The sequence below is a fragment of the Micropterus salmoides genome, unplaced genomic scaffold (genome assembly GCF_014851395.1).
Source record: "Micropterus salmoides isolate LMB-PRFRI ecotype aquatic unplaced genomic scaffold, ASM1485139v1 Ms_hic_scaffold_10, whole genome shotgun sequence".
NCBI classification, from domain to species: domain Eukaryota; kingdom Metazoa; phylum Chordata; class Actinopteri; order Centrarchiformes; family Centrarchidae; genus Micropterus; species Micropterus salmoides.
Genome location: NW_024040041.1, coordinates 28,472,591 through 28,499,521, shown reverse-complemented (window position 1 = coordinate 28,499,521; position 26,931 = coordinate 28,472,591). Strand labels below are relative to the sequence as shown.

Here is a 26,931-nt window from a genome sequence, read left to right as displayed (position 1 = left end):
TTTATTGCCAAGAAGCATCGTTAAAACAATGAAATAATTTACCAAACACATATTTCCATACTTTTTGTGCATAGTTTAATAACCCTAAATAATTAGAGGTAAAGTGCTTCACACATTTCTTATTCTCTTTATAGTAGCATGCATGTTCTAAGTGGAACCTCTTCAGCGTTTAATGGTTCTTCAGGCTGGTTTCAGAACACACACAGACTGTGCACACACAGGGAATGAGCCTCTCTCTCTCACGCACACACACTATAGGATTTTAACACCTCCTACTTGACTCTGTGCAGCAGGCTGTTACCTAGTTACAAGCAAGAGACGGTGCGACCTGCAGCACAGTTATAATGTTGCGCTGGTGACTTTCAGTGCATCCATCGGTCCGGGAGCAGACGGAGGACTCAACTCACCGAGAAACACACCGGAGCACCGGAGCGGACCGTTTCGCGGAGGGGGATGCAAAGAAAACACGTCCTGACAGGGAATAAACGAAGTGCAGCTGCTTTTTTTTGTGTTGTTTCATCAATAAATCCTGATTCACTAGATGAGACTCGAGGAAATCGCGGTTTGAAAAGTCTCAGCTAAAGGTAAGTTTGTTTTTCTGTCCAATATGTAGGACGTTTGCCGAAAATGACTGTGAAACTGCAGTGAGTGGCTGCCGTAGACTGATGTCCCTGCCTCTGTGTGTGTCATCTCGGCTTGTGATTGTTTTTAACAACCACCCCAAAATGCTTTTTAAAAGAATAGGCTAATGAGTTATTACAGTAACAGGTTACATTATTTATTCTTTTTAATTTAATGAACAACTTTAAATACTCTAATATCAAGTAGCCTAATTGCTCCAAATAGTTTACAGCCATAGACAGATTGTGAGACAATGAGACCCTGCCACACAAACACAGCTCCTACAGAGACCCTCCAGACTGAAAGAAATACAAATTATTCAGCCACTTCCTCTTTGAGGTCATTTTTCTTCATTTTGCCGTTCTTTTAGGTTGTTTGGTGGTTGTTTTGCATTATTAGGCTGTGTCCTTAAAGTCATTTTGTCGGTCTTTACAGTCTTTTGTGTGTCTTTGTAGTTGATTTGAGGCTCTTTGTAGTCGTTTTGCGTTACTTTGTGTTTCTTTATAGTTGTTTTATGTGTCTTTGTAGTTGATTTGAAGGTCTTTGTTGTCATTTTGCATCACTGTGGTCATCTTGTGTTTCTTTATAGTAATTTTGTGTGTCTATAGTTGATTTGAGGCTCTTTGTTGTCATTTTGCATCACTTTGTGGTCATTTTGTGTTTCTTATAGTTGTTTTGTGTGTTTTTATAGTTGATTTGAGGCTCTTTGTTGTGATTTTGCGTCACTTTGTGGTCATTTTGTGGTTATATAGTGTTTTTTTATAGTTGTTTGTGTGTCTTTTTAGTTGATTTGAAGGTCTTTGTTGTCATTTTGCATCACTGTTTTCCATTGCAGATAGTAGCCTACCCCTCAATGTAGCTGGTCGTCATAGTGACGCCACACACAACTGCCACGAAGTAATGTTCAATGCGACACACACACCAGCGATCCAAAAACAGCTTTCTCTTTTTTAAGTTAAAACGTTTCAACATTACTCAGAATGTAAAGACAGATAAGCAGTATGAAAACCTTCCAGCTGTGTTTTCCTCTGCCGTTGTTGCTGCAGCGGTCTGTGTGATGGCGGTAGCAGAGGGCTCTCTCTGTGAGCGGGCGGCTGTCCGGCCGCACACTCCTCCCGCGGGTTGGCACAGGCTTCCCCCGCAGCCGCTTGCGGAGCTCCTCAACTCTGAAAATATTCAAGCATTTTTGTTCCACCATCACTTCTTGTAAAACTGTCAATATTTGAAATCTACACAGTTGATTTCTCACCTCAAAACTTCCCAGAAGTGGATTTAGTGATGAAATTCCATATGAAAACTGTAAAATATAAAACTTTCTTTTGCTGGCCTCTGTCTGGCACAGGCGATGATGATGCAGTGAATAGTGACCAATCAGCAGTCTGTCATGTTTTCATGTTACATTTTAAATGTAAATGTTCCGTATAGCGCCTTTCTAGTCTTTTCGACCACTCAAAGCACTTTTACACTACATCCACCAGTCATACACCTTCATACACTGAGCTTAAGTGCTCAGACAGAAACTAACATTCACACACATCCATACACTGGCGGAACATCCGCCCGGGGCAATTTGAGGTTCAGCATCTTGCCCAAGGACACTTTGACATGCAAACAGGATTGAACCAACTATCTTCCGATTAACGGCCAACCCGCTCTACCTCCTGAGCCACAGCCGCCCAGCCGAGTTTTCCTCAGCTTGCTTGGAACCTCAACGGAGGTGATACGAAAAAAAAGTACCTGGAAGCAGGTACAGGTACAACTTTTCCACAATGGAAAACCAAACAAAGGTGAGTCGAGTGGCGGCGAGTGGAGCTGGTACTGTGCAGTGGAAAAGGGGCTATAGTTGTTTTGCCTTGTCTTTGTAGTCGGCCTGTGTCCCTCTGTGGTTCTTTCATGTGATTGATTCATGTGATTTGCATTTGCTTTTCTGTAGTTGTTTTGTATCTTTATGTTTCTGTATAGTCATTTTGTGTGTCTTTGTAGTCAGGCTGAGTCTCTTTGTGGTTGTTTTGCATGTCTTTATAGTCATTTTTGTTTATGGTGCATCTCTGTGGTTGTTTTCTGTCTCTTTCTGGTTGTTTTGTGTCTCTTTGTAGTCATTTTGCATTAGTCTGAGGTTATTTTCCATAGTGGTTATTTTCCATTCCTGTTGTTTTCCATCTCTTTTAATTTTTTTTCATCTTTACTTGAATGACAAAGTGGAAAGTTTCTGTTGCCCTGATCTTTTTTATAAAGTAAGCTGTCAAAAACAGAGATGAATACAGTACAGTCGTGTTAGGACCTAATGTAGTTTCCCTTAATTAGCACCTTAATGTATTGTAAAGGGGGGTTGTAATCATATAAAGATAGATTAATTAAAATATTTGGATTGTAGCCTGTCTCTCTCAATAAAGCACACATCTAAATGAATATGTTTTATGCTTTAAGATAGACAGACTAATGGAGATTTCCGTATGAGTCAAATTCACCTCACTGTCAAACATAATTAATTATTATTGGCATAGTTACGTAATCTGTGTGTCTGTGAAAAGGGAGCGACACTGAGCATGTGTGAAGGCATGTGTAGGCTATATCATATATCACATCAACACTTTACTAGTCCCCCACTGAGCATTTAAAAGCAGCATATTAACATTTACAAATACAAACAAATTGAACACAGAATAATAATGTACATATTTTATATTACTACAACTGTGTTTTACTATATTATATATACATTAATTATTTGTTTATACATCAGGAAGGATAACCACAGGAGTTGTTAAAAATAAATTAAATATATTAATAATCACTTTCACAACTGCACTGTAATGTTGTAAACAATTTTTAAGTGTTATTGTACTGTTTAGAAATGCTGAATAGGGAGAGTTAAAATATAGTGTTACCTATATTACTACAAAATAATAATAAAGAAATTAAATCGGTATCTACTTATTACGCTATGTTAAAGATTTCAAGTGAGAAGATGGTTTAGCGTCAGTATATTTTAATCTGCATCCTGTTCCTGTCTACGTTTCTGGTCTTCTTCTTGTACTGCAGTGATACTAAATTTACCTCCTTGGATCAATAAAGTTTGATCTTATTTTACTGGGGGTGGTGATGGCGCATAGATAAGATGCTTGCCTTTGGTGTGGGAGACCTGGGTTCCCACTGTGAGACATCCACTAATGTGTCCCTGAGCAAGACACTTAACTCCTAGTTGCTCCAGAGGTGTGCGACCTCTGACATATAAAGCGTCAGCTAAATGAATAAATGTACTGTGAGAAATTATAATATAATAACCAAATGATGGCAATGACTTTTAACTCTGTAGGGTTGCACTTTGCAAACACAATTCACCAAAAACATAACGTCAGAAAACAAAGAAAACAATTAAAGAGAAAAAAATAGGAAATAAAGAGCAGGATGCCAAAGATTGTAGAAGCCCATTTACTAATGTATTCTTCTTCTTCCTATTATTACTATTATTACCTTATGGTGAAACAGATCTAAAAGTTGCTTGTGTTAGCGTCACCATCAGTCTGTGTAATAATTTATCGTACAGCAGTAGGTTTGCAACCTCTGAGATGTCAAAAATGTATATTTAGTCATGTTTTTGTTTTGCTCAAAAGCTGCAAACAGCTTTGTTAAAATGTATTTGTCAATTTACAAATAATTAGGCCTATACACAAGACACAGGACTGTGAATCTCTGTATCTTGTTCTGAGAATTGTACCATGATCAGTTCAGCTTGTGGGAGAAAACACGTTTTTCTTTCTCCCGGAAAAAAATGTTCCCCACTGTGTTTATGACAGTGTGATTGATTACCAGCTGACAGGATTCATTCTGTTCAGCGGAGCAAAACAACCCCACATCTCCTCCATGTGAAGCTATGTATGTAGTAAACTGCATCTCTATGCTGCATTTGATTGTTTGTTTTCGTACATTTAAAATTGTCAAAAGAAATATGATATGAAAGCAGAATGTTATTTAGCGCGTTGATATTATAATGAATTCACACACTAATAGCAAAATTATGCTGTCATCTGTCCATCCACAGAGTGAATCAGTCACAAATTACACACACACACACACACACACACAGTCGACACAGGTGGGAAGTTAATCACCACAACCCACAACATAAATTCAGGCAACATGGCCTTTTAAGAGGTCCAGTAAATCTCACCATCTTGTGCCTTGTCAAAGGAAAAGCAGCATGTAGGAATGGCAATATTTCCAGCTACTCTCAAAATGGTTTAGAGTGCTCTTTAGCCCTTTTCAGATATAAAATGTTTAAAATTACTGGCGTCATCAAGCTGTTAGAGCGATGGCTTTTTGTGTATTATATGGAAATGTTTCTTACAGCTTTACTTAGTCTTGACAGGACAAGTGCTTGTGTGTCATTTGGCACCTGGTGAAAGAGACGAAGCAGCTTCACTGCTGGAAATCAGCGGTGAGTTGAAAAGTTTCCCCAAACACGGTTGGGGGGTTATGCCGCAATGTTTTGTTCAGTATGAATGAGTGAATGCGGCATATTGGTGGGCAGTCTTTCCGTGTTTATTGTGGGATCTCTGTGTGAAAGCAGCTTATGACGCTTTCCTCATAGGCTAGAAACAGCCTTAACAACAAACCTCAACAAGAGTTGAGGCAGAGCAGCTGAAAGGACAGACGGGATGTTATGTATGTACTCCATTCATTAGAATCCATTTTGCAATGTTGTTGTAGCTTTGTCTCGTTATTTCACACTTTAATATGAGGCTAGAATGAGTGCAGACTTTCGCTTAAGCAGAGGACGAGTTGGTGGCCCTTCACTGTAGCCCAAGACACATTCGCGTAGGCTACGCACTTCTAAATAAATGTGGCCATAAGTGACCACCTCCGAATATGGTGCCACCGGAATCTCAATGCATGTTAATGCCAGGTGTTAAACACGGCATTAGATAAGAAGATTGATAGCACTCGCATGTCTGTTTGTTAAATACAAAGCTACAGTCAGCAGCTAGTTAGCTTAGCTTAGCATAAAGGCTGGAGACAACAGGGGAAACAGCTAGCCTGGCTCTGTCTAAACACTAAATCCAGTTACATGTTAGTAGTGTTGTAGTCAAGACCGCCCAAACCGAGACCAAGTCAAGACCAAGACCAGAGTTTAATGAGACCGAGACAAGACCAAGACTTTTAGGGGCTGAGACCAAGTCGAGACCAAGACCGATGGAGGGCGAGACCGAGTCAAGACCAAGATCAGTTCTCCACATTATATGACACACACTAAAATGTGGAACGAGATCATAGGTACTTCTCAAATTTATCTGAAAGATCCATATTCCCATTAAAACGCCCACATACAAACACTGAGAGCTGAAATCAACATAAGTATCTTTATTCAACACTCCTTTTCCATGCTTACCATCGCAGGGAGGGGTGGCGTTAATGGTAACAACACATGTTTAATTAGGGTTATTGGTTGCATTTGAACTAATACATTTTACATCCAATCAAAGTTAGGATGTTAACAAATAAATCAGACAATGCAAAAGAAGTTTATTGATATTCCCAAAATTATGGTCTTGACTAGTCTTGAAATAAAATCCAGAGTCCTCAATGTCCGAGACTGAGACAAGAGACCAAGACCATCAAAAAGTGGTCTGAAGACCGGTCTCGAGTAGTTCAACACTACATGTTCGATCTTGTTAAATTTAAAAGACAACAATTAGCTGTTTTACAAAGGTTATGAGTCTGATAATTTCCTGTCTGGAAATGTTAACTTCCTGGAGTCTCCACTGGAACCTAGAAACTGCTCACCACTAAGGAATAGTCCCCCAGAAAAAAAACACAACATGTCGTTTTTACATCTTGGTTTTTGTAACAAGATATTTGTTAGTTAGTGAGCTTTAGAGGTGCTGGGGGATATTGTCAGAGCCAAGCAAGCTGTTTCCCTGTTTCTGACTTTGTGCTAATCTATGCTCACTGGCTTCTGGCTGTATCCTTTTATTTACCGTACAGACTTGATAGTGATATCAATCTAATCACATATTGAAAACCAATCAAGCATATTACCTAAACTTTTGTTTTACGTTATTAGAGAGCATAAGCGGAGGTAGTGTGGGTGTATGGGTGCGGCCAACCCAGGGTCCCAGCCTGGTAGGGAGCCCCGCTTAGTTGGTGGTGACTGTTCTGTCAGTTACACAGCCGCACAAGAGAATTGCATGCACATCAAAGCTTAGTAATAAAAACATTGTGGGCTTTCTTATCAACTGAAACAGTCCCTTCACTCCTGGTTTCAACAGTAAACCACCACAAAAATGACAAAAAACACTATATTCTAAGCAGATACAATTAAAAAAACATAAATCACAAAGTAAATTTTGTATTTCAAACAAATAGGAGACTTATTAGCAAATTTTAACAAAACTCCCTTCCCATGCATCATAGGAATTCTGAGGGACAGACTCAGGCTGTCATATGTCACCCTGGACTCGGCGGCGTGTGCAACGCGGTTAGTTCGGTCCTGAACTTCCACTGGAAGCCTGCCCACGTTAATGTCTTGTTTTTAAGATGTAATTTTTGTGCTTCTACCACCTTCTTCGCAGCTCTCTCATTTAAGTCCTATTTCCTCCCAAATTGTATGCAAAGCGTTTGCTGGAAATGAATTTATTCATGAATGAATGAAAGTTGAGAATACAAAGAGGGAGATGGCTGGTGTGAATGGCCTTCCTCTGTTGGGGGAAAATCTTAGACATCAGAAGAATCTTCCTACAATATCAACCTAAATTACATTTACAGTCTTTCATAGTTTACTAAACTGATTTATTTTCCTTGAGCATGACAGTTAGCAGATAACTTATTACATCTTTCTTAATCACATGAATAAGACGTGTTTAGTCTCTCTCTTGTTCATGTGTCACCTTGTGCTGCTGCAGCCTTTGAGTCAATGTGAAGGCATTCAGTTTTACGTAAGAGTACCTCAGGAGTTTTGTCAGATGTGAGATTGACGCGTTAAATTGCCCTTATGTAGAGATGTGCATGTGTGAAAGAGGCTTATTATTCATCTCCTTTTGAAAATGAAGCTGGAAAAGGGGGGGGGGGGGGCAGTGATAGGTGCACGGGATATTTCCATCCTGCTCTGATGTTTTTTTCATTAGCCCTTGAGATTGGCATCTGCCTCACACACAGGACCTGCACAAGGCAAGCAAAGCTTAAAACTAAAGCCAGAATTGGATGCCAGGCGGTGTGCCTCTGACTCACTGAACCCAGGAGAGAAGTCTCCTCTGAAGCCTCAGAATGAATGAATGAATCAAACTGAGTCATGCATATAAGTATGTCCAGTTTGCATGGGCCTACAAACGCTATAAATTCATACAAGCCAGGACTAGAGAGCTGCAAATTGATTTCCAAACAGAAGTCCATCTTGGCTTCTCTTCGAGACTTTTGAGACAGTTAGTAAACTTAAACACATCAAAATTAAACAGTCCTTCCAATTATTACTCATCTGAACACCTGAAAATGTTGTGGTTTTAAGCAAATGTCTAAAGTAGCTTCTTTAATCTGTAGAGTCATTCACAAATATTACAAAAAGAGTTGGAGAGAGGATATGTGTCAGAAATACAGCACCCTCAGGATTTTCTCATTATTTCTTTCCTCATCTCTCTGAACACTCATCCTCCAGAAAAGATAAGATCTAAGTTGATAGAAATGTTTATACACACATTACCGTGTGCTCAAAGCAATGAGCTTAACAAGCAGCAGCAAGTGTATGCATTCTGAAACCGAACCCACGCCGCTCATTTTAGTTATGAGAGGTGACTAAAGTGTTGTTCATCCTCTGCAGAGTGAGGGTCAAGTGCTGTTTGTTTGTATGAATCCACCACACTTTTTTATAAAGTAGCAAACAAAGTGTGGTTAAACTGAGCTTACGTCCATTTTGATGTGTGAAAGAAGACACATGGTGTGAAACGTGTCGGGACTGAAGTGCAACCAGACAAACAGATTGTGAAAGGATTTCACACTACAGATACGATTAAATGATTTATTGAGTTGGCTTGCAGTTGCTAAATAGACATTTGAAAGAGTTGTGGTGAAGCTACGATAGAGAAATCCGTCGAAGCATTCGGCCACGATGGACCCCCTATGGAGAGGAAGAAGGAGATGAGACCAGACACAGAAAGGGGGGGGGGGGCACAATGCGAGGCGAAGACGAGGAGATGGGTTGTGTGGGTATTTATGGAAATGCCAGGAGTGACGAGATTGATGTGTGGTCCCACTCCTAAAACTCTGCTAATTAGTGGCAATTAAAGTGCAGATGGATACAGAAACATGGAAGAGTGCAGATAGTGTCACCAGCTACAGCAAATATGTTAGTTTATGTGTTTTATGATCTAGATTAATATAAGAACAATCTATTTTTGTACTGGCTTTACATGAATAATTAACTAGCAAAAACATTTAAACAATATAAAGATCATACAGTTTTATTGCAGGATGTTTAGACAACAGAATAGTTTAATATTTTGGGAAATATGTATTTGCTTTCTTACATTGACAGGACAAGACAGAGGACATCTGTGCCATTCTCACTGCTGATTTTCTGAAAGCAACAGCAGACATTTCGAAAAAACTAAACTCACAAATATTTCTGACATGACTCACTTGTGCTCGTGATGCTTCTATAGTGAGATTACTACTGTATAGTACAGTTAATGAGGATGAAATGAAAGGCTGTGTGCCTTTATGGTTGTGTAATTTGCATCAGACAGATAAAATGGTTGGAGAAGTGACTCCATCTGCACCACTAGTGACGAAAGGTAAATACTAATATTCCCCTGTAGACAGATTTAGGTTGTAGACAGAAACAGCCTCACTTGTAAAGCTCATGTAAAATCTTTGAAAATAAACACGTCAAATGCCATTAAATCAAAGGTTATAAACTAAAAAACCTTTTTACAGAAATATAGAGATCTTTTTTGTTCTGTGTTGTAATCTCCTGCTCCAACAACAAACTGAGACTTCGGGAAAATCGTAACAGCCACAGGCCTCTGCACCGTGAAATCAATTTTCTTTTCATACATCTCATATCCTCGTGTTTCAGTCGCATTTGGATCGGCATGCTGACCAAACACGGAGCAGGGTCGCATCTTCCTACACAGAGCCAATGGTGAATGATCTCTTGGTTTACTCTTGAAACACTCTGTCCTGGCTGGAACTATACAGTATCACACATGATGACAGAAAGTAGAGAGTTTGATGATTTAAATCATTCGTCTGCAGTCAGGGAGGAACTGGCCAGTATGTCTGTGATAAAACACAACAAGATGTTAAGAAACGGAGGAAAAAGGAACCACTAGATTAATCATCGTTTAAAACTGTTAATTAACCTGTTTACACAAATGATGGTTTAAGTGTACTTATATACAATAACAAGGACACAAATAAGTTTTCCATGGCCTTTACCACAATTTATGTAGCTGCTTATTTGACCTGCGGTAAATAGCTTATTTATTACAGCATATATTTACATCTGCTTAAAACCTTCCCTCTTTGTCGCAAACCATAATAATAATTTTCCATTCTCCTCCATTCACGTCTGCTCAGGAGTGTTTGGTTAACCTCTTGGCAAACCGATAAACATTCACTCTCTGCTTTCAAGAGGAGAAAATACAAAAGAAACCTGAGCAAATACAGTATTCAAACAGCTCTGTCAATGTCCTTAACCATGACCCTGGTCCCTGCCCTGCCTTCTCACTTCCAGTCCCGTCAGTACTGGACACACAATCAGTCCAGTATGATTAGCTTTGTGACGCAGGAGAGTCAATTTGAACGCTGGATTAAATGTGACTTTAGTCTTTGACCTCTCGTAAAAGTGCAAGACTTAATGCTTTCCTGAACCTAACCAAACTGCGAGCTTTGAATGTCACGTGACCTAAGTAACATAGTTAATGTCCAGTCACCTGTCGCTGGACTGGTACAGGAAGCGTTCATGTTTATCGTTTTGGGAGGCATTGACAAACAACCTGGTTAGTCATTTAGGTTGAAGTAAAATCATTCAAATGTGTTTTTGTTAGAAGCCACATTCTGCACAATTTGGAGCCTATTAATTGATTTCTGATTTATACCATTAAAATAGTCCCAACTGTGAGGAAATAAAAAGCATGATTGATAGTTTGAGTGCCGTCAAAACCCACCATTAAACATGTCCAAGCAATATTTGTCAGATGACAGTAGCAAGACTGGATGCACTTGCTAATATGGTTTTGAAGTGTGATTAGTTTCAAAGAGCAGAGTCAGGTTCCTGACATTTGGCTTGATATTAATTGATAGGGGACCAAGAGAGGACTGGAAACTAGGATGCAGATTGTCAGGACCAATTATAAGGATTTCAGTTTTATCCGAGTTTAAGTTCAGAAAGTAGTGTCAACAAAGCCTCATGTTTTATTAGCTCTTCATATGTTTTGCATGCTAAAATCTTACTTTGTAAAGCTGTCAGATAAATGTAGTGAAGTAAAAAGTACAGTATTTCCCTCTGAATCATAGCGGAGCAGATGTATAAAGTGACTTGAAAAGAAAAGACAAGTAAAGCACAAGTACCTCCAATTTAAATGTACTCTGTGTACCTGAGTGCATGTGTTGATCTGTGCTACATGGCTGTCAGGATGACGCTGCTCCTCCCTGAAATACTCTGAACCTTTCAACCTGTCAGAGACTCTGACCTTTGTGATGGATGCTCGGTTCGGCGGTGCAGTAGCAGCAGCGCATGACAGCTAAAGATGTTGGCATTTCCGCTCCTGCAGAGAGCTGCAGTCAAACCTGTGTGAGATACAAACATCTCCTCACCTGTATTCACCTTCAGCTTATCAGCAACATCATTTTGTTGCTGACTGATGTTATATTATGTGAATATATTTAAATTGTGTGCTGACTGACAATCTTAACTTCCACCCCCCTATAGTAAGCATTTTTTTAAATATTATTTTATATTATTACATACTTGTCATTCGTTATCTGTTTGAGTTTGTTTGAATGTGACATTCTTTATTTGCACAAGTTAAAATCAAACAAATGACATAAATTACATTACAAATGAATGTGCAAGAAGAGGAATAAGCCCCACTGAGCCTAGTGATTAAAAAAAGCTGAAAATGTATATGATATGATGAAGGGGGGAAAAAAGATTAAAGCCTTTTTGAACATCATTTGTTGGAAATTTTAACCAAATAAGACTAAGAGTTCCATAAGTTTGTTTTGTTTGATAGGAAAGTGTTTAAAATATACACTTAAATCTGCTTAAAACCACATTTTAGTGTGTTAATAACCAGTTACTGAATATTGAGTGTATAGGGGGCTTAAAGTAAAGTGTTACCACATTGTTTACACAGCACTTACAGGGTACCCCCAGAATCCTCCAAGTTAAATGTAAGACCTTTTAAGACCTTTTTAATACCACCTAGGATGAAATTTAATGCAAACTTCACTGCCATATAATGGAAAATCTGTATGAATTTTAAGCACGAGGAAATTATTTAGTGAAGTTACCTGAATTTAATAAAACATTTTATATATAATACTCACATTCATATTTAATACACAATGACCCTTTGGGGTGTGTTCGTACTCTGATAATAAAATTAATACAATATTTGTCGCACCAAGAACTCTTGCAATGTGAAACCAAAAATACAAAATAAATAGTGCAGAATGAGTTGTTACAGTAAGTTACACTTTGGCTAGATAAGGTAATGTAACATAATATGCCGATGTAAATGCCAGTTGTTTCAGTGATTATTCATCCTGTTGTGTTTTTGCATCTAAAGGCTGCTTGAAATAAAGTATTATATAGTATTAGCTTGAAAGCAGCGGGAATAAGGAGTTGGGCTTCGGTTTGTTTTGTCCTCGTCCCAGTGACCTGCACATCTGGGTGAAGTAATTTAATGTGCGTTAGCATGTTGGATGTTTCCTTTCACATAACGGTTACTCTACAACAGTGGTGCAACGCCAACACACAGACATCTTATACACAACTGTCTTTCCGTTGCTGTTGTAATGTTAACTGCCATCCAAGCTGACCAGAGCTTGGATGGCAGAGCTTGTGCACCGCGAACACTCCACGGTCCAGAGCGTAAAGCTAAACACTGACGTAAACAGTAACGGTACCTCTACTGCCGTAAAACATCCAAGACACACCAAACGGAGTCAATTAAAGTGACACACACACATAAAATATTTACTTATGATGTTACAGCATTTATTTAATCCTACGGAAGGACAAGAAAAGATTTAAGACCTTTGTAAACGAAATTTAATACTTTTAAGACCTTAAGGCCTTTTCACACGAGAAGCGATTTACGCGCCTTGTAATTAAATTTTGATGGGAGGCGAGCGTGTGGAAAGGGAGGCGCGGGCATTGCGACAGGCGTAGCGACAAGCGGTCGTGTTCCCGTGAAATTGTCGCGGTCACACGCCCGCCCCTGCCAAAGTTGAATTGACTTGAATTTTCTGTAGCCTATGCGAGGCGCAGCAAAACAAGAAGATGGATGAGAGACTGATCCTCGCCATCTGTGAATTCACTGAAATATTGAAGTGTTCACTGAACATTTATCGTGAAATTAACAGGAGGGCGTTTGCATGACTAGATTTATCAGCTATATGAATATTATATGTATGGCCCTAATGATCCTGTAGTGTGAGGGTTTTATTCACCGACTGGATCGTAGGCACCACAATTTCAAATTTGAATTTGGGGGGCCTCCGATCAGACTCCCACAACAGCCAATGAGAGCGAACTGATCAGGAAGCATCAGTTTACAATCAGTTAATTCTGTTGTTACGTCTGTGGTACCCAACGTTTTTAAAATCCTCTAGTGTGCACCAGGCATTATGGAAAGAAATAAAGGTACAGGAACAACCTTGTCTGTACGCTGCAGCTGCGTGATGCCTTTACAGAGCAAATTAGCAAGTAACTATGAAGTGTGACACATTTTTAATTGTTTTATACCTGTTCATTACTTTACTCATCAGTTTTCATTTTAGTAAGTGAAAACAGTGTAGAGACTGTGTTTATACAGCTTGGAGATGTTGCTGGGTGCTTTAATTGAAAGATTAGATTGCTTCAAACTAATGACTTACTCTCTGTTGTTGTGCTTTCTCATTATGGTGCAGTTCAAGGGTTCAAGATTAAGACTGCAGAGACTCTTTTCTACAACACATTAATACTTGGAAATACAATGAGCCACTAAGTTCAAATCCAACTGCGGACAGAATATAAATACATTAGTGTAAGATTGATAGAAGTGGAAATACGTTAGAATAGACTCATTGTTTGTTAATGGGCTGATATTTGAATTCCATTGATTCAGTATCAAAAGTTTACAAACCTGATAACCTGCAATACAAACACAGTTTCTTCAACAGACTTTCACAGTATTTTAAAATGTGGTTTGATGTTTATGTGGCTCAACAGCAACAGGGTGAATTCACTTCTCTCCTAATAACAGTCGTGGGTTGGTTTCTTTTAACTTATGTTTACAAAGTACTGTAAAACTTAAAAGCCTAGTCCCACTTAGACCTCTTCCGTTAACTGGCTACACGTTACGCAGGTCTCACTTAGACGCCTGCTCTGGTTTTTATAGAAGTTCTCTGGACTTAAAAAAAACCTCTTAAAGCCCACAGGGTCGCCCTCTTGACCTACTTCTAAGCAGCTTAGATCTGAAAATATTGTCAATATGGCCAGGCTACACGTTGTAACACTCTCCACAATTCAATCGTTCAGTTGATTTTAGGGAAACAATTCAGATTCACCAGTATCGTAAACAAAAAAAAGCCAAATTTTTATACAAGTAACATTCATACTGGTTTAAATAAACAATTTCATAAAAGGCTATTTCCAATATTTGCTAAGCAAGAGTTTTGTGTGAAAGGAATTCAAGACCTGTCCTAAATATAGGCAGGGTGAGTTCAGTTCAGTTGGGTCTTTTGGAAGCTATTTTGTCATAGTCTCCGTCTACTCAATTTCTTTTGTTTATTTTTCAATGAGGGTGGATGTACTTTTTAATAAAAAATTGTTATGATGAAAAAAACATGTCAAAGACCTTTATTATATTATTAGGTCATAAATTTGTAAGGTACTGAGAAACCTATTTTTGGACTTGATTCGCACATTTGTGCACAAGAAAAGCATTTACGTGATTAAAAAAAGTAATACAATGTTTAAGAAGTATTTTTATTTATATAAGACTATCTATACATTACTATATTTAAAAAAGTTAAACAGGTTATGTCTTAGACAACAATTTATCCGAAATTTTTCTTTATCTTAATCTTTAATAATTATTCTTTCTTCTTCACATTGTACAAAATTTAATAAGATATAAGAACAAGTTATCATTGTATAATTAGATGTTGAGATTTGTAGGGGGAATTTAAATTCTGGATAATTGTTTTTTTTAAAATCAGAAATACAGTTCTTCTAATAATTTCTACCTATAGTGCCCATCTATAAGTGGTAAATAATTTTTGTTTAGAAAGTGATAAAATGTACCTCCCGTTAGTACTAGTTGTTGTTTTTTGTTTCTCGGTCACTTTCAAGAAACCAAAAATAGCCGGCACACCTTCATGTTTCAGATAAGGCAGCTTTCACCTTCAGCAGCTCTGATAGCTGCAGGTTTGTTTAACCACATGACGGCACTTCTGGTAAAAACTAAAATCTGCTGCTGCCTACAGTTTGTTTGATTTGGCCAAGAATGTTTAAATGAACGTGAGACCCACTCTCACAAACTTCTCCATTGTGATTTAAATACAAACACACAGAAGCTGGTGTATCTGTTCACAGCACAGCCAAACTAATTCACGTTCGACACACGTCTTTAAAAAGGCAATCCATGCTAACCTCTGGGACAAATACGTAACATTTCCTGTGACACAATAAAAGCCAGCCAGTGTTAGTTTTGAATGTGAAGCAGCATGAAATGTCAGGTTAGTATTAGTAGTAACTTGGCACAGCTCTAATGAGGGGTAAAGAGTGAACAGTGAGACTCTTCTCAGTGAGATCAAATTATGCTGCATTACATGCTGCATTGAAACTGTACCCCTAGATATTTAAATGATTTTCCCAATGATGTTGTGGTGACACATGTAATGGCTTTTTTTAAGCGCTACTTTTTCTACCGCACCAGAGTCACCGGGAGGTGCTCGAGGGATTTTAGGTGTACTAAGATTGCGGTTTTGCTTCAATATTAATAAACACGTTGTGTTGTCTCAAGTCACTGCAGACTTTTTAACCTTAACCAGACCACAATCTTTCCTTAGCCTTAACAAAGTGCTGCCGAAACATAACCATAAAAAGTTGAATAATGCCATTGTTGCTACAGTTTTATATTATATTGTACATAAACAAATTAAACACTTTGTCAGTGAATATTTTACTGATATCTCAGTATCAACATTTTTGTGACTTGCCAGATACGTTAATTAACAATATTTCTCCATCAGCTCTGATCCAGTTTCAGTAAAAACCAGTGAATAAAGTTGTTTTTTTGTACAGTAATCAGTGAGGCCTAGTCTCGCAGGACTTGTTTCAGTGCAGCGCCGTTTAGCCCCGCCCCTCTTCTGTTCATGTGTAAGTTGGCTAGCCAGAAGCAAGTGTATGGAAAGTCCTTTGAGCATTTATTCCATATCCTACTAGTACGCATTTATTTGATCTTACTAGTTGAGACTTTTGTTCATACTAGTTCGCCATTTTGTCAAACTAGTAGACCAAAAGTCTCAACTAGTTGGCTTTTTGACGAACTAGTGGCCATCTGGACCGAACTAGTAAAGCACAAATACATACTAGTTAACTAGTGAGCACCAAAAGCTTTAACATGTTAACTAGTCGACCATAAATTCGCCTTACTAGTTAACTTGTAAGGTCTAAGTTACATCAGCTAATTCACTAGTAGACATTTTGGCCTTCACTAGTTAACTAGTAAAACATTTTAAGTCTGACTAGTTAACTAGTAAGGTCTAAATCGAACAAAAGTAGTTAACTAGTAGACATTTTTGCATTGACTAGTTAGCATGTAGGCGGCAAAGAGAAGCCAGGTCAACATGTTAACTAGTGCGCAACATGCAAATGAATTGGGTGGGATTATGACAAAATCCTGAGTCCTGGTTGGTTGGAATTTATAATTTTGAACTGGAGAGCCAATAGGAAGGCTCAAAGTCCACTTTTTCCCTCCCCCTTATTAGCATTTTGCTCCACTAGTTAACTAGTGGGCATTTTGGCTCTTACTAGTTAACTAGTAAGGTCCAAAAGACTTTAGCTTGTTAACTAGTGGGTATTTTAGCTCTCACTAGTTAACTAGTAAGGCAAAGAAATTTCAACTAGTTAACTAGTAAGAACAAAAGTGTGTTGACTAGTTAACTAGTGGGCATTCTGGCTTTCACTGGTTAACTAGTAAAACATTGTCAACTAGTGGACATTTTAGCTCATACTAGTTAACAAGTACAACAATTTTCGCCTCACTAGTTAAGTAAGAGCTAAAATGCCGCAACTAGTGTTACTAGTGGACTTTTTGGCCTTTACTAGTAAGCATTTTAGTTCCCACTAGTTAACTACTGCAGAAATTTGTCAGCCACTAGTTAACTAGTAAGCCGAATTTACGTTCAACTAGTTAACATGTTAAAGCTTTTGCTGGTCACTAGTTAACTAGTACGTCTTTGTGCTTTACTAGTTCGGTCCAGATGGCCACTAGTTCGTCAAAAAGCCAACTAGCTAAGACTTTTGGTCTACTAGTTCGACAAAATGGCGAACTAGTTCTGGCAAAGACTGAACTAGTAGATGCAAATAAAGTTCGATATTCAGGATATGGAATAAATGCTCAAACGGCTTTCCATACAAGTGGGCTTTCAGGGAGGGGGGCCTGAGCTTAAACTGTGTTCAAAAAGAGGTACTGAAGCAGTGGACAGTATGAGAAATATAATTTTCTAGTAGAAACACTGAATACACATATGAGTATTCTGTGGCACCTTTAAAACTTTGAGCTGTCTGAATCTTTCAGTCTTTGTTACAACAGCAAGGCATAAAAATAAATTAATTCCATCCCGAGTGAATCAATGGATAAACAAAATGGAAAAAATGTGTCACGGATAACAGCATGACCACCAAAGATGAGCACAGACTGTCAACCAATCAAAAGCAGCGGACATCAGAAGAGTCAAATATAGATCATATGTAATTTTAGCCTGTGTGTCCTCTTTTCTCAGATGTTGTTGACACAGTATTCCTTATCTTCAGACAGTTGCTGCATCTGGTTTTATAGTCAAAGCACTGCAGAAAGCTATTGATCACTGCAGATATATATAAAGAAAGACAGATGAGGAAACATTTGGATCAAAGGGGCTGTCTCGTGTGACGCCGGCAGCAGTTCAGGACCTCAATCTACAAACTGAATGATTTCACTTTTCAGAGAGGTTTGAAAGGCCTGAAAGGTCCCGGGCATGAAGATTAATGAGGCGGAAATGAAATATGACAAATACAATGGAGATATTAGACAGGCTGTTTGAGATGAGAGACACGGAGGCTGATAAATTGATTCTCTGAGGCGTCACGTTTGTAAGAAATGTGAATTATACAGCTGCACTACAGTTAAGGTTTAAAAGATATTTATCTTAAAATGGGGCTACGAATCTCTACGTTGTTATTTCTCATTTAGTTTTGCAACTATGGATTATTTTAATCAGTTCATCTGCTATAATAATAATAAATTATCTGCACACCGACTTTTCCACCTCAGACAAGCGTAAAACTCTTGAATTTTTGGTGTTTCCATTAGAAGGAGGTGGATTGAAACGCAGCTACTGGCTGATTTGGCAGCTCTTTCGAATGTGAATGTTGATGAAATGAACATTGGATGATGTATCCAAACACAGATGTCCATTTATTTTAGTGTAAGCTGTGAAAAAGTTTCTCTGGCCCCATTTACACGAATTGTACACCAGCTGCACGAATTGTACTGCACGGTCCTGATTCGAACCAGTGAATACAGGTACGGGAGGCAGACACGCTGACGAGGAGTTTAAAACCCAAGGACAACAGCGTCGTTCGCCTACAAGTCTGTTAGCGTGTCGGGGAGTGAGGTTTACTCACTGCACAGACTCGCTGGCTTCCGTCACATATGCATCTCTGTTAGCCACATCACAGATCTGATTGCAATCTGTTATGGTTTTCTAGACTACGTGCAAATCATGGTCGGCCTATAGCAGTTTAGTTTAGCAGTAACAACTATCCAGCTAACAACTGTCGCATTAATGAACTATGAACGAGGAACAATTACATCTTCATACTCTCATTCACGCTGCTCTTTCACATGCGCAGATCATTCAGCAGGCAAACTCCTTCTGTGCCAATTCTGTCAGGTTTCTTTATAGTTTCATACCTTCTGTTGAGGATCTGTATGGCAAAAAGTCTTTCTGGACTTGTTATAAATATGCAGGCAAAAACAAGAACAGTTTAGCAAATATTAAAAAGGTTTATCTTCATACATGAATGATGATTACTGGCTACAATCTAACCAAATTTAATATCCGCATGCACAGAGCTGTTGTGGCAAACATCCCGACAGCTAAAGAGACAAGAGGGACAGATTGGGAAAAATCTGTATCAACCTGTAAGGCAGGATGACACACAGCTCCTAATCAGAAAATTGTATTTAAACCATTAATAAATGCAAAGGAGCATCACAAATAACATTTAATTGCAGTTTTACAGATTGTTGTAATAAAAGAGAAAGAGAATCTGGTCAACATCTGATATTCACTTAGAGCACAATATCAGCTTAGTGTACTACAAAGCCAACATATAGATCTAATCCTGGTTACTATGAGATAGTCCTTCATCGAAGCACTACACTCGGGCTCGTCCTGAGCTGTTACTTTATTGCATCACCAAGGACCAGTGTGTATTTTCTCTTTTCCTTTTTGAAACATTTTCACTCGAGAAGAAGAGAAGTAAAAATCTATTCTGGTTTTCCTGTCACGCGTATGCCGTTTATTTGGTTGTGTTTGATTTACGACACTGATCTCAGGGTTGTCTCTTTCTCTGGTTTCAAATTTAATGTGAAATGTCCGTAATCACAAGGAATATTGGAGATATTGGAAAATGATTAATGGCCTGAAATCAAAGACACTACTCCGGTCTCATAAAAAGACGCACAGTACATTTGTTGACTTTTCTTGCTTTGCTATTTCAGGGTTTAAATTGAACTCCAGGAAGGCAGAGAGATTGAATGGCTTTTTTTATAGACTCTGCAGCTGTCGCCATTGCGGTGACAATAACCTTTCAGTTGGTTTGTTTGATGAACTATCAGTGAGCTCTGGGCACATATGTGTTTTTCTCACCACTCATTTTCTGAAAACAACATCAGACATTTTGGGAAAAAAAGAAAATGGACAAAAACATTCCATATGACTTTAAAAATGGTGCGCATGATGGTTTTATTATGATATGACCTTTACTAATCAATGGTACAGCTATGTAGTTAATGAAGTGAGTGAAATGAAATGACCTTTATATGACTTTATGGGTGTTACTATATGTTTCATAGATATTTCCCTACAGAAGTTGTAATGTTTGCCCTGGAAATGTTTGGGGAAATAACTCGATCTCCACCACCAGTGAAAAAATGTAAACATACAGTTTGACATTTAGGGAAATAGACCTCTCTTATGTCTGCTAGCTACTTCCAGCAGTCAAATCAGCTTTGCTTAGCATAAAGACCGAGGGAAACAGCTACCGTGGTTTAGTTTTGTATTTACAGAAGGCTTACCGATATTAGAGTAGTGTTGAGCTTTTCATCTACTTCTCGTCAGGAAATGATTTAGCATAATTTATTCAAAGCTGTTCCTTTAATCACATAGGAAGGTTATACAGAGCATCTAATGCTAGCAGCTCTTAAAGGCCCCATCCACACTACTACATTTTTGTTTAAAAACGGAGTTTTAAAACGAATACGATCTCCGTCCACACCAGCCTTTTAGAGTTGATCTCCGTCTGTATTAGAATGACTGAAAACGCACAGCTAGTAGCCGTTCATGTACACTGGGCATGCGCATGCCAGTATAAACATGAAGCAGATGGTCTATTCCGTACTTAGAGAAGATTTGGCAAAAGAAGTAATGCAAACAAAGAATCAGACCAGATTTTTGTTTGCATGAATCAAAAACGAGCTGGGACTGTTATTGAATGTAACACGGGAGTTAAAAGGCTGTGGCAGTGGAAAAAAGTCTGGGAATTGTCGCAAAGCAAGTGTAGGCTGTAAGTGTTATTTGTACGGTCCAAAATATTTTCATAAAAACACCAAATCAAAATCTCTGTCAGTAGCATCGTGCCTCTACTTTCCATGACTTATGAGACCCCATCAGAGAGCCAAATGTGAGCATCTGCATCATCGTTTCTAAAGTCTCCCGTTTTTTGTCCGTCCCCACTAAAACGCTACTCAAAGTTTTAAAACAACAAACGGCGTCGGCAGCGTTTTCAAACTTCTCCGTTTTAGGTCTTCGTTTTCGCCGTTTTAGTCTGGACAGGAGGTGCAAACATAGCAAAAGGTTTTATAATGAAAACGCAGTAGTGTGGTTGGGGCCTCAGACTGAACATAGACACAAACAAATGCTGTGTGATGCTTCAGTTAGTACACAGTGTGTACACTATGTACTTATTTGCAAAGTACCGTGAATTTTGACATGGTAGTGATGTATCAAATCGAACAAAGCTGTTGACCGGAAATGCAGATCGCAACATTTGACCGCCTTTTCTTCTTCTTCTTCGGCAAATTGCAACCGGACAGAACATAACCACCAAATTAACACAATAAAGTTAAAACATACTTATGGCATATCCCCGATAACAGAAAAAATAAACCCACATAACTTAAATTTATATAGTTTATGCACTTTTGCACTCAAACTAGCAAGATTAAGTACACGGGACTACTAACTGCTAGCGTGGGCACAACAGTGCTTTAATTTAAATTATAAAATTAGCATGCTAACATGCTAACAGTGACAATGATGTTAAAGAGGTGTTCACCATCTTAGTGTAGCATTTTAGCATGATGACATTTCCTAATTAACGCTAAACACAAAGTAGAGCTGGGACTGATGGGAATGTTTTAGACTTTCAGGTAAAGTCTGTAGGATTCATCTTCCCGAGAACACGAATGTCATGAAAAATAGTTCTTGAGATATTTCAGTTTGGACCAAAGTAGTGCACTGGCCCAAAAACAGAGCTACATTACTAGTCATAGTGCCACATTATGGTACATTAACAGTATTAACCTAAATAAAGTCTACTGTGTGAATGCGTGGGTGAGTGTACCAGCTGTTATTTTGCTTCAGTAGTTGTCAGTGTAGAAGATGTTTACCGATCATAAATCTCCTGAAACCACAAAGACTCACCCCCACTACATCTACAGCCAACTCTCCTCTCCCTGAGTGTTCCCAGCAAAGCCGTGCACTAGGCCGGCCTAAAGTTGGATGGCTGAACTGCCCCTCTGGAGGACAATTTTTTTTTGTTGTTGTGGTTGCATAAATGTGAATCACCCATAAATTGCTAAAGACTAAATTAAAGCGCGATATCATCAAAGCTTTTATTACTTTTTGGACACAGATGGGCCCAGAGCCGTAATAAAAGTGATGCTCCATGCCCCTTGTTATGTGAGACTGTATCTTTTGTACTTTGTATTGTTGCCGTTGTGTGAGGGCTTTGGGTGAGTCTTTTGAAGTTGTGGAAATGATAAACGAATTGAGTAACCGAAGAGATGCACTATGAATAAAAATCTCCAGAACAATGCGCAGCTTGTCAAGTTTGCTTGATATAATGTTATCACATGAAACAATCTAAACACATAGTTGTCTAACCCACAGAGAGAAAGAGCTGAAGGAGGCACTGTTTGTATATTATTAATATTTTAATTATATAATGTTACTATATTCATTATAATATCTTATAATAGTAGACATAGCTCACCACTAGTATAATATTAATTTCAGTTACAGCAGTTTTATTTTTATGGGTGGTTGGTCGTTACTTGCACACTGTCCTCGTAAAACTTTTTTCCTGTTCCATAACAATGTTTCAGCGGCAAATGCGAGTGAAATACCCTCAACGAGTATGTTAGAGAGTTAAATGGGCAAGCCTGTAAGAGTGGGATGAAGAGAAAGAACTTTGTATATATGCAAATAAGGTTTCTTCATGACAAACGCTTTGTTAAAGTGCTGTAAAAATAAAATGAAAAGGTGTTTGATGTTTGAATATTGTGGTTTCCTCAAACGTTTGAATGCTTTCTTACAAAGCTACTGTAGTGTATAACATGTAATTAAAAAAGAGCCATTGTGCCAGTTGAAACAATCAAATAGATAAATGACTCAAACACACATCAAATTAGCTGCTTAAACTGCAAGAAACTTTATATCTGCAATAATGTTTTAACTTACACAGTGTGCAGAGTATTTATGTCATTAATCTGAATTCTTAAATTGTTTTGTGGTTAGTTAAATGACCAAGGAGCCCATTTATATCAGGTTCCCAGTTCATGCTAACCAGAGTGCTGCTGAGTTTACTATGAAATGTCAATTATCAGCGTGTGTGGGAACACACTCTGTTTAATTTGCCTGTCGTATCAATATAACCAAATATAGCTGCTGTGGTCAAATCAATCTACCAGCAAACATCCATCATCACCGGCTTTAATTGTTTCCTGTCTGACTCATCATCTCAAATCCACCTCTATCCCATCTGCTTTTCATTATTTTATCTGCATCCTTTAATCTGTCACTCATCCTCTGAGTGTTATCTTTGCCTGCTTCCTGTGTTTTTCATCGTAAACACGTTGATGGTCACCGGGAATCAGGTATTACAGTAATTACTGATTGCTTTGGCTTTGGCGTTTCAAAGTGCAAGGAAACAAACCGCTAAATGTGGTGTGCAGAGAGCTTACATACTCAGCCCACCACATATTACCACCAGTGCTAATTACAAAGAGTACACATTACTGAATCGGCGTGTGTGTTTGCAACATCAATACCATCATGAGGACTGTTGTAACATAATGGCTAATTACTTCACCATCACTGCCATACATCTGAAATATAAGGGAAATGGGGAATGCATGAGAAGAAATGAAAGAAGAAATTTAATTTCTTGCCTTCTGATTACTGTCAATATGTATTGAGGTCAGCTTGCTGTATTTTTTGGATGTTGAAACAAATGATTTAAATAAGATTTAGTGTCTTTGTGGTCCAGACAGCATACAAGCAGTGATGTACAGTTGCATCCTCCTTTTGTTTACAGCGTAAAGTCAGACTCTAGGTCATATTATCTATATTTACAATAAAACATCACATTCCATAAGTAAAATTAAAATCATTAAAATACACTTAAAATACTGAATTCTGTAAATTGCATGTTTTTTGCATGTGCAATGATTAAAATCCAGTGGTAAACATGAAATGTGGTGATGCTCTGCTAAACTTGCAGCATGATGTATTTAATAGAAATGTTTTCATTTTGTGTGCTGTGTTTAGAGAAAAATTCTGTTGAGCCAAATTATTTGCCAAATACTGAAACAGGCACTCGGAGCAACGACCCTGTAATTATAAATGAATACCCTGCTTATGAATATTTTATTAAACTGTTTTTGTCTTTTAGTTTGTGTGTGTGTTTTGGCAGATTTTATATAATTTACAAATCGACAATGTTGACGCTGATGGTTTTTAAAGTTGAAATGTGAAACATGCATTTTTTCCAATAAAGAGAGAAACTTGCTTTGGAGGTCAGCAGCATTGGAAGTGCACTTTTTCTCACGTCAAATATGTGTCTGTTTTTCATTTCAGTCTCTTCAAAGATGAAACAAATGTAGGAAATGTCAACGATTCTGTCACATAACGGATTGATTTGTTTCCTCCAACAGAACAGATGGGCGGGAGCTGAGACGGCAGAAGGACAAAGCGACATTAAGAGCACATCTATGGGTGTCGTCTCGCTTCCCGGGCTGGAGATGACGGATGAGATGGGGGAGAACGGCAGCTTTGCCAGCCCCTCGCCTGGACTCCCCCTGTTTCTGCTCATGTTCAACGGCAGCGATCTGAACGAGACGCTGTTGAACGAGACGCTGTTGAACTCAACCAACTCCACCAACCCAGATGTCTCCTCAGGCTCCGGCGCGGCAGGGGTCCTCATCTCACTCATATACATAATTGTCTGCATCATCGGCCTGGGTGGAAACACTTTAGTGATTCACATTGTGCTGCACTACTCGAAGACAGAGTCAGTGACCAACATCTACATCCTAAACTTAGCCATCGCCGATGAGCTGTTCATGCTCGGGTTGCCTTTCCTGGCGGTCCAGAACACCCTCCAGTCGTGGCCGTTTGGCCCCTTCATGTGCCGTCTGGTCATGACTGTCGACTCCATCAACCAGTTCACCAGCATCTTCTGCCTGACCGTGATGAGCATCGATCGCTACCTCGCTGTAGTTCACCCCATCCGGTCTTCAAAGTGGCGCCGCCCTCAGGTAGCCAAAATGGTGAATTGCACTGTCTGGGCTCTGTCGTTCCTTGTTGTTCTGCCTGTGGTCGTCTTTGCCAACCAGAAGGCACGAGGTACTTGTAACATTGCATGGCCACACCCGGCTAAGATCTGGCAGGCAGCTTTCATCATTTACACCTCCACAGTCGGATTCTTCTGCCCTCTTCTTATCATCTGCCTCTGCTACCTACTCATCGTCTTCAAGATCCGCAGCTCGGGTAAAAAAGTCCACGCCACCTCAACCAAGCGAAGGAAGTCAGAGAGAAAAGTGACACACATGGTTGTAATCATTGTTGCCGTGTTTGTCTTCTGCTGGCTGCCTTTCTACGCCCTCAACATCATCAACCTGCTGGTGTCCCTGCCCTCAGAGTACCAGGGTCTTTACTATTTTGTCGTAGTGCTCGGCTACGCCAACAGCTGCGCCAACCCCATCATCTACGGCTTCTTGTCAGACAACTTCAAGAGAGGTTTCCGGAAAGCCCTCTGCCGCTCCACGAGGAAGGTGGAGAACCACGAGCCCATGGAGCACCACAATCAGCAGGAGGAGGAGGGGAGGACGGCGCTCATGCCCAGGGAGAGCCTGAGACGGGCAATCAAGGACGAAGAGGACGATTACGAGGAAGACGTGACAGAAATGACTGAGATCTACAGAATCGCCCAAAATGGCAACAGCAGCTTCCAGCAGCAGAGCTCGGAGCCACTGTTCTCGGAGAAAGGAGTGACTCCGGGAGCAACGGAGCCGTCGTGCCCAGACAAGAGGGACAAAGCTGGGGACACGAAAGGGAAAGATCCAGTCAACGGGTCCACACTGACTGTACCGTTGCTTCTCAATGGAACCAAGAATGGGAGCATTAAAACTCTGCCAGAGGAAAACATGGAACAGAGCACCTCATTAGAGATAAGTTACTTATAGTGTAAAAGATGGACTGTATGTTACGTGAAGTGAACTCAGTATTACAACACAGGGCAGCCTGCCTCGAATCCACAACATTGAGCTGTTTGTAATGGAGCAAAAAATGCCCATTAACAAAATACATCATGAACACTTTAGAAAAACTCCTTAGATTTGCTATTTTTGATCAATGGACTCAAAGTTTCTTTAGCATTTGAAGGAGTTGCTAAAGTTTACCAACATAGAGAGTGTATATAATGTACATATGCATGACTGATTATACAAAGTTGTGCCTTTCCTGACTTTTATCACATGTATCTTGTTGATTGTTGTACTTGTAGCCTTTTTATTCCATGTGACAACCGTATTTAAGCTTCAGTCAACATTCACTGCAACCACCTACACGTTAGCTAAAATACTACATTAATGACATGTCTATTATTTTAATTTAAGTAGGAATCCCGTGTATGTAGCCCCATCTCATATTTCATTATGTTGTAATACGTCTTGCAGGTTACACTTTAAGGCAAATGTAAATGTTTGTTCTCATTCAGTATATCCAAATATTCTATGTGGATATTAGCTTTGATGCACGTGGCTTATATTCAGGCCCTGAAATTAATCTAAGCTATGTTGTAGCTGAAATTGTGACTGTGGTGAAGGATTTACTTTGTCTCTTACATAATAGTTGGAAAAATGCACTATTTCCTGAAAGCATAAAAGTTGTGTTTGATAACATTTCACGCTGGACGGAAGATCAGACCTCTCCCTCGATGAGGTTAGACAATAAAACAGCATGTGCTGGCTGCTGCTTGCAGATCAAGATGGATTGAAAAACACACTTTGAATGGAAACAATAATATTACTGTAATAATTTCTGTTGATT

General features: G+C 39.0%; 1 protein-coding gene across 1 annotated transcript; it reads left to right on the top strand.

Annotated features, from left to right (window-relative positions):
* The first annotated feature begins 284 nt into the window (after nucleotides 1-284).
* On the top strand, nucleotides 285-26,922 carry sstr3 (somatostatin receptor 3). The gene is made up of 2 exons (XM_038707072.1): nucleotides 285-584; nucleotides 24,537-26,922. Exon 2 carries the CDS (start codon nucleotides 24,594-24,596, stop codon nucleotides 26,064-26,066), a length of 1,473 nt encoding a protein of 490 aa, XP_038563000.1. The 5' UTR covers nucleotides 285-584; nucleotides 24,537-24,593; the 3' UTR covers nucleotides 26,067-26,922.
* The last annotated feature ends 9 nt before the right edge of the window (nucleotides 26,923-26,931 follow it).